Consider the following 8,929-nt stretch of genomic DNA (forward strand, 5'->3'; position numbering starts at 1 on the left):
ATCGGTAATTAAGAGTTGGACAATATCGGAATATCGGCAAAAAAGCCTTAATTGGACTTGTCTATACACGACTCATCCCGCGGGCCGGATAAAACCTGTTCAGGCCCTGTGTTTGACACCCCTGGTCTACATCCATCTCTCAAAAACGGAACATGCAAGTGGAGGAACATGATAGATTTTGTATCACATTTATTGCTTATTATTTGTCATAAACAGGCTCAAAATGAAAGTATCAATTTAATAATTGTATAAAATGTTTAATAAACACCATACTTTGCTTGTGTATATTCTGGTTGAACTGCCGATCATCTTTTGTGTAGGTGTCCAACCTCTTTGCAAAAGACGAGATCCAAGAGATTACCCAAAATCTGGTCCCTGTGATGAAGAAAGAATTCCCCCGCATTCCGCCGACGTTTGATAACCTCTATGACTACTTCATATCACGTGCCCGGAAGAATCTGCACGTTGTCCTCTGCTTCTCGCCGGTTAGTCGCGGGAAATGTGCATTTATGAATGAAAAGATGGAAACCAAACATGCGATAATGACGATGCTGATGACGTTATCTGCTCATGTTGTTAGGTGGGACCAAAGTTTCGTTCCAGGTCCCTTAAATTCCCGGGATTGATATCCGGCTGCACCATGGACTGGTTCGCACCTTGGCCAGAGGAGGCGCTGGTGGCCGTGGCCCACCACTTCCTGTCAGAGTTCCCCATTGTTTGCTCCAAAGAGGTGAAAGCCTCCATGGTGACCACCATGGGCGTGTACCACCGCAAAGTTTCCGAAACGTGTGAAAGCTACTTTGAAAGGTACAGAACTTTGATAATAAAAAAAAAATATATATATATATAGCTTGACGTAGTTTAAAGTTATATAGTCTTAAAGTGTTTGCTCTTTTGGTTTTTCAGATTCAGGAGAAGAACTCACGTCACCCCCAAGTCTTATCTCTCATTTATAAATGGCTATAAAACGCTCTACCATCAAAATCACGAGCACATTAACACACTAGCTGAACGCATGAATGTTGGTAAGGATGATAGATTGGAAGTGTGTGTTTCAAAATCTTGAACTGATGCTGTTGACACACACTAAGATGAAATATCTCAAATAAGGGTGATATTTGCTTATTTTCTGTCTGATAAGATAATTCTTCTCACTAAGCAGATTTTATGTTAGAGTGTTTTACTTGTTTTAAGGGTTTTGGTCCTAAATGATCTCAGTAAGATATTACAGCTTGTTGCTGAGATTTGATGACCTATATTGAGTAAAACATGCTTGAAACTAGAATATCAACTGTTGCAAAGCTGTGTCATCAACACTCACAAGTATAAAACTACTTTTTTAAAGTCATAATTTCTTTCTTCAAGCATGAAAAAAAAAAAATGATGCCGAGCGCATATCATTATGTCAAGATAATGGCACAAGCATTTACTTCATTTAAGAATATTTTTCAACATATTGAGAAAAATGTCTTTTTTTTCTACCAAGAAAAGTGCACTTGTTATTAGTGAGAATATACTTATTTTAAGGTATTTTTGGGTTCATTGAGGTTAGCTAATTTTACTTGTTTTGGAAAGTCTTGACAAGCCAAATTTTCTTGTTCTATTGGCAGATAATTTTGCTTAGTTCAAATAAAATACCCCTCATTTTTGTATTTTTTTTCTTGTTTTTGAACACTGACTTTTTGCAGTGTAGTTCAACTTATTTAGTTATACTAGTGGTGTTTCTCAAGGTTCCATTTTAGGTCCACTCTATTTCAATATGTGGGCTATTCAGCTGGCGGGTTCAGTTACAAAAAAAACATGTCAGAGACTCACATCTTTGCCGCAGATTCTTAAAAACACGAAAGTGCTGTCGTAAAGATGATCTTTGACTAGCTTTTTCGCTAAAAAAAAACAACCTCTGTAACTTTGACAAAATACATGTCTACTGTAGAGGACACTGGTTGTCCGGAATATACAAAATAAGAATATTCTGGAAAAGTGGCCCCCTAAATGCTCCATGCAGAAATAGGACAGTAACATATTTTGTCATGCAAGTAAATATATAAACACTTTTTTGGATGAAAACTTTTCACTGCAAAAACTGAAATCTAAGTAAGATGAAATATGTCAAATAAGGGTGATATTTGCTTATTTTCTGTCTGATAAGATAATTCTTCTCACTAAGCAGATTTTATGTTAGAGTGTTTTACTTGTTTTAAGGGTTTTGGTCCTAAATGATCTCAGTAAGATATTACAGCTTGTTGCTGAGATTTGATGACCTATATTGAGTAAAACATGCTTGAAACTAGAATATCAAGTGTTGCAAAGCTGTGTCATCAACACTCACAAGTAGAAAACTACTTTTTTAAAGTAATCATTTCTTATTTCAAGCATGAAAGAGACAATTGTGTCTCATAATTAAAACAGATGACAGCCAAATTGACTTTGCTGTTTTATTGTCAATGAAACAATAGAAAATAGGTACTCATATAGTAGTACAGTTGGCACAGTACAGTAAACTGACAGTTAATATTTAAATATTTAACATGTGACATTTCAAACAATTTTGAACAGAAATAGTTCATGCACATTCAGATAAATTCCTCAAAATTACAATTAAAACAATTTTGGGCCGGGCTTTTTATATGCGCACTAATGACTGAAAGAGCATGCACTTGGCGCGATGATGTCATGTTATCCATGGAAAAATGCATTTTTAGACAATATGATTTGCCTGAGCGGCTAGGAGACCCCGAGAGTAACAAGCGGTTGCCTTGTTGCCTTTCCATTAAGAACAATAAATTAGTTTTTAGTATAAGTTTGCTGGTTTCAAGAAATGTAATGCCAAGCGCATATCATTATGTCAAGATAATGGCACTAGCATTTACTTCATTTAACAATATTTTTCAACTTATTGAGCAAAATGTCTCTTTTTTTTTCTACCAAGAAAAGTGCACTTATTAGTGAAAATATACTTATTTTAAGGTATTTTTGGGTTCATTGAGGTTAGCTAATTTTACTTGTTTTGGAAAGTCTTGACAAGCCAAATGTTCATGTTCTATTGGCAGATAATTTTCTTTAGTTCAAGTAAAATACCCCTCATTTTTTTTTTTTTTTTTTTGAACACTGACTTTTTGCAGTGCACTCTTTTGTGTGTCTGTAGCTTTAATACTAATGAAATGTGTGTGCTTTTTTTAGTACGTTGTACACTTTTGACATATACACTAACTGTGCACTTGTCCAACGTAATATATGTCATATTTAAATGAAAATGTATTCATACATAGTTTACGGACAGTGTACATGTAATGTAGTAGCAGTTGCGTGTTCATAGTGAGGGTCAACACGGTTGTCGTTCCCAACGTGGCGGTTTGAGGGAACACACTTTCAATGCTTTTCCAAACATGTTTTTTTTCATTTTTATTTATCTCCTTCATTGATGTGCATTTTTGATCAATAGGCAATTCAACTGTAGCAACTAAACACATATTTACACACCTACACTGCAAAAAGTCAGTGTTCAAAAACAAGACAAAAAAATACAAAAATGAGGGGTATTTTATTTGAACTAAGCAAAATTATCTGCCAATAGAACAAGAACATTTGGCTTGTCAAGACTTTCCAAAACAAGTAAAATTAGCTAACCTCAATGAACCCAAAAATACCTTAAAATAAGTATATTCTCACTAATAACAAGTGCACTTTTTTTGGTAGAAAAAAAAAACAGACCTTTTTGCTCAATATGTTGGAAAATATTCTTAAATGAAGTAAATGCTAGTGCCATTATCTTGACATAATGATGTCATGATTTTTTTTCTTCCTGCTTGAAGTAAGAAATGATTACTTTAAAAAAGTAGTTTTCTACTTGTGAGTGTTGATGACACAGCTTTGCAACACTTGATATTCTAGTTTCAAGCATGTTTTACTCAATATACAGGTAAAAGCCAGTAAATTAGAATATTTTGAAAAACTTGATTTATTTCAGTAATTGCATTGAAAAGGTGTAACTTGTACATTATATTTATTCATTGCACACAGACTGATGCATTCAAATGTTTATTTCATTTAATTTTGATGATTTGAAGTGGCAACAAATGAAAATCCAAAATTCCGTGTGTCACAAAATTAGAATATTACTTAAGGCTAATACAAAAAAGGGATTTTTAGATATGTTGGCCAACTGAAAAGTATGAAAATGAAAAATATGAGCATGTACAATACTCAATACTTGGTTGGAGCTCCTTTTGCCTCAATTACTGCGTTAATGCGGCGTGGCATGGAGTCGATGAGTTTCTGGCACTGCTCAGGTGTTATGAGAGCCCAGGTTGCTCTGATAGTGGCCTTCAACTCTTCTGCGTTTTTGGGTCTGGCATTCTGCATCTTCCTTTTCACAATACCCCACAGATTTTCTATGGGGCTAAGGTCAGGGGAGTTGGCGGGCCAATTAAGAACAGAAATACCATGGTCCGTAAACCAGGCACGGTTAGATTTTGCGCTGTGTGCAGGCGCCAAGTCCTGTTGGAACTTGAAATCTCCATCTCCATAGAGCAGGTCAGCAGCAGGAAGCATGAAGTGCTCTAAAACTTGCTGGTAGACGGCTGCGTTGACCCTGGATCTCAGGAAACAGAGTGGACCGACACCAGCAGATGACATGGCACCCCAAACCATCACTGATGGTTTGGGTTGGTTTGGTTTGCATTTCCTTTGGAAATCGAGGTCCCAGAGTCTGGAGGAAGACAGGAGAGGCACAGGATCCACGTTGCCTGAAGTCTAGTGTAAAGTTTCCACCATCAGTGATGGTTTGGGGTGCCATGTCATCTGCTGGTGTTGGTCCACTCTGTTTCCTGAGATCCAGGGTCAACGCAGCCGTCTACCAGCAAGTTTTAGAGCACTTCATGCTTCCTGCTGCTGACCTGCTCTATGGAGATGGAGATTTCAAGTTCCAACAGGACTTGGCGCCTGCACACAGCGCAAAATCTACCCGTGCCTGGTTTACGGACCATGGTATTTCTGTTCTAAATTGGCCCGCCAACTCCCCTGACCTTAGCCCCATAGAAAATCTGTGGGGTATTGTGAAAAGGAAGATGCAGAATGCCAGACCCAAAAACGCAGAAGAGTTGAAGGCCACTATCAGAGCAACCTGGGCTCTCATAACACCTGAGCAGTGCCAGAAACTCATCGACTCCATGCCACGCCGCATTAACGCAGTAATTGAGGCAAAAGGAGCTCCAACCAAGTATTGAGTATTGTACATGCTCATATTTTTCATTTTCATACTTTTCAGTTGGCCAACATTTCTAAAAATCCCTTTTTTGTATTAGCCTTAAGTAATATTCTAATTTAGTGACACACGGAGTTTTGGATTTTCATTTGTTGCCACTTCAAATCATCAAAATTAAATGAAATAAACATTTGAATGCATCAGTCTGTGTGCAATGAATAAATATAATGTACAAGTTACACCTTTTGAATGCAAATACTGAAATAAATCAAGTTTTTCAAAATATTCTAATTTACTGGCTTTTACCTGTATATTTCTCCAATCTTTTATCTCATTGTAAAGAGAATTCCATAGTTGAACCCCATGAATGATTTTTTTCTTCTATGCTCTTCATTCTCAGAAGTGATGACAAACATTTTTTGTAGATTCACTGGTAATGTTTGACTTTTAGCCTTAAACATGACACGTAATGTCTGTAACTTTACTAGTTCCTGTAGTTTCAATAAACCAGAATGAATAAATAGTATGTGAGTGTGTTCTAGATAATCTGCTTTATGAATAATCCTTATAGCTCTTTTCTGTAGTTGATACAATGCCTTTATGTTACTCCAAACATGTCTTTATTGCTTGAGTGCTAACATGGATTGCTTAAATGAGGTGTGAGACATTGGTTATTGTGTTCCCCACAGTCAATTAATTCAATTTTGTATCGCAGGGTTGAGTAAACTGGTGGAGGCTAGTGAGTCCGTGGCTAAGCTCTCCAAAGAGCTAGAAGTCAGTGAAAAAGAGTTGGTGGTGGCCTCTGCCAAAGCTGACAAGGTTAGATTAGCAATGAGATAGCACACACACATGATTGGGGAATTACGTTTGATGGTATGCTGTTTTTCCACGATGACGAGAACATGTTTTATGTGTGTTTCACTCTCATATTTTAGGTGTTAGCCGAGGTGATGATTAGCAATGATGCTGCCACCGTAATAAAGAACGAAGTCCAGGTTGTGAGTGACAGAGCTCAGAAGATCGTGGAAGAAATCACGTTCGAGAAGGCCATCGCCGAGGAGAAACTGGAGGCGGCCAAGCCGGCATTGATGGAGGCTGAAAATGCCCTTAATGTGAGAGTTTTGCCATTGTACACTGCAAAAAGTCAGTGTTCAAAAACAAGAAAAAAAAATAGAAAAATGAGGGGTATTTTATTTGATCTAAGCAAAATTATCTGCCAATAGAACAAGAAAATTTGGCTTGTCAAGACTTTGGAAAACAAGTAAAATTAGCTAAACTCAATGAACCCAAAATATTCAAGATGCTTTATTATTGTCCATTCTTTAACATGTACAAGACACATCCATCCATCCATCCATCTTCTTCCGCTTATCCGAGGTCGGGTCGCGGGGGCAGCAGCCTAAGCAGGGAAGCCCAGACTTCCCTCTCCCCAGCCACTTCGTCCAGCTCCTCCCGGGGGATCCCGAGGCGTTCCCAGGCCAGCCGGGAGACATAGTCTTCCCAACGTGTCCTGGGTCTTCCCCGTGGCCTCCTACCGGTCGGACGTGCCCTAAACACCTCCCAAGGGAGGCGATCGGGTGGCATCCTGACCAGATGCCCGAACCACCTCATCTGGCTCCTCTCCATGTGGAGGAGCAGCGGCTTTACTTTGAGCTCCCCCCGGATGACAGAGCTTCTCACCCTATCTCTAAGGGAGAGCCCTGCCACCCGGCGGAGGAAACTCATTTCGGCCGCTTGTACCCGTGATCTTGTCCTTTCGGTCATAACCCAAAGCTCATGACCATAGGTGAGGATGGGAACGTAGATCGACCGGTAAATTGAGAGCTTTGCCTTCCGGCTCAGCTCCTTCTTCACCACAACGGATCGATACAGCGTCCGCATTACTGAAGACGCCGCACCGATCCGCCTGTCGATCTCACGATCCACTCTTCCCTCACTCGTGAACAAGACTCCGAGGTACTTGAACTCCTCCACTTGGGGCAGGGTCTCCTCCCCAACCCGAAGATGGCATTCCACCCTTTTCCGGGCGAGAACCATGGACTCGGACTTGGAGGTGCTGATTCTCATCCCAGTCGCTTCACACTCGGCTGCGAACCGATCCAGCGAGAGCTGAAGATCCTGGCCAGATGAAGCCATCAGGACCACATCATCTGCAAAAAGCAGAGACCTAATCCTGCAGCCACCAAACCAGATCCCCTCAACGCCTTGACTGCGCCTAGAAATTCTGTCCATAAAGTACAAGACACATAAGAACTGAAATTTCATTTTCGGCACAGTCCCACTAAGAGCAGACGTACGTTACAGGGAGACAAGACGGGACCGCTAACGGATCAGCCACTTATGGCGCTCCTTAAAAAAGGTGGGTAAAAGGTGATATTGGGAAAGGGGGGAAGAGTAAAAAATATCAGTCTAAGGCTGGCCCCTCGGGAGGGGGTCCAGACTGAGTCAAGGGAAAAAAACTCATTTAGCAAAGCACACATAAACATGTTACATATAATCACAACAGCTCGCAACAGGGGGGGGGGGGGATTTGGGGCCATGGAGGCCGGCCTGCTGCTATAAATACCTTAAAAAATACCTTAAAATAAGTATATTCTCACTAATAACAAGTGCACTTTTCTTGGTAGAAAAAAAAATTAGACCTTTTTGCTCAATATGTTGAAAAATATTCTTAAATGAAGTAAATGCTAGTGCCATTATCTTGACATAATGATATGGGGGCGGCATGGCGTAGTGGGTAGAGCAACCGTGCCAGAAACCTGAGGGTTGCAGGTTCGCTCCCCGCCTCTTACCATCCAAAAATCGCTGCCGTTGTGTCCTTGGGCAGGACACTTCACCCTTTGCCCCCGGTGCCACTCACACCGGTGAATTGAATGATGAATGATAGGTGGTGGTCGGAGGGGCCGTAGGCGCAAATTGCAGCCACGCTTCCGTCAGTCTACCCCAGGGCAGCTGTGGCTATGAAAGCAGCTTACCACCACCAGGTGTGAATGAATGATGGGTTCTACATGTAAAGCGACTTTGGGTACTTAGAAAAGCGCTATATAAATCCCAGTTATTATTATATGCACTCAGCATTACATTTCTTGAAACCAGCAAACTTATACTAAAAACTAGGGATGTCCGATAATGGCTTTTTGCCGATATTCCGATATTGTCAAACTCTTTAATTACCGATACCGATATCAACCGATATATGCAGTCGTGGAATTAACACATTATTATGCCTAATTTGGACAACCAGGTATGGTGAAGATAAGGTACTTTTAAAAAAAATTCATAAAATAAAATTAATAAATTAAAAACATTTTCTTGAATAAAAAAGAAAGTAAAATAATATAAAAACAGTTACATAGAAACTAGTAATTAATGAAAATGAGTAAAATTAACTGTTAAAGGTTAGTACTATTAGTGGACCAGCAGCACGCACAATCATGTGTGCTTACGGACTGTATCCCTTGCAGACTGTATTGATATATATTGTTATATAATGTAGGAACCACAATATTAATAACAGAAAGAAACAACCCTTTTGTGTGATTGGGGGAGGGAGGTTTTTTGGGTTGGTGCATTAATTGTAAGTGTATCTTGTGTTTTTTATGTTGATTTAATAAAAAAACGATATAGATAATAAAAAAAAACGATACCGATCATTTCCGATATTACATTTTAGCGCATTTATCGGCCGATAATATCGGCAGGCCGATATTAGATTAGATTAGATTT

At 39.4% G+C, this 8,929-nt stretch overlaps 1 protein-coding gene across 2 annotated transcripts in view; it reads left to right on the forward strand.

The window, feature by feature from the left end:
• LOC133618461 (dynein axonemal heavy chain 8-like) overlaps positions 1-8,929 on the forward strand; it is a 245,622-nt gene that overhangs the window by 154,172 nt on the left and 82,521 nt on the right. For both annotated transcript variants that reach the window (XM_061978829.2, XM_061978830.2), the window contains 5 exons: positions 321-485; positions 581-807; positions 907-1,025; positions 5,919-6,022; positions 6,139-6,315. In XM_061978829.2, the coding sequence (XP_061834813.1) occupies positions 321-485; positions 581-807; positions 907-1,025; positions 5,919-6,022; positions 6,139-6,315 (792 nt within the window). The remainder of the gene's footprint in view (positions 1-320; positions 486-580; positions 808-906; positions 1,026-5,918; positions 6,023-6,138; positions 6,316-8,929) is intronic.

The sequence above is a fragment of the Nerophis lumbriciformis genome, linkage group LG19 (genome assembly GCF_033978685.3).
Source record: "Nerophis lumbriciformis linkage group LG19, RoL_Nlum_v2.1, whole genome shotgun sequence".
Classification (NCBI taxonomy): domain Eukaryota; kingdom Metazoa; phylum Chordata; class Actinopteri; order Syngnathiformes; family Syngnathidae; genus Nerophis; species Nerophis lumbriciformis.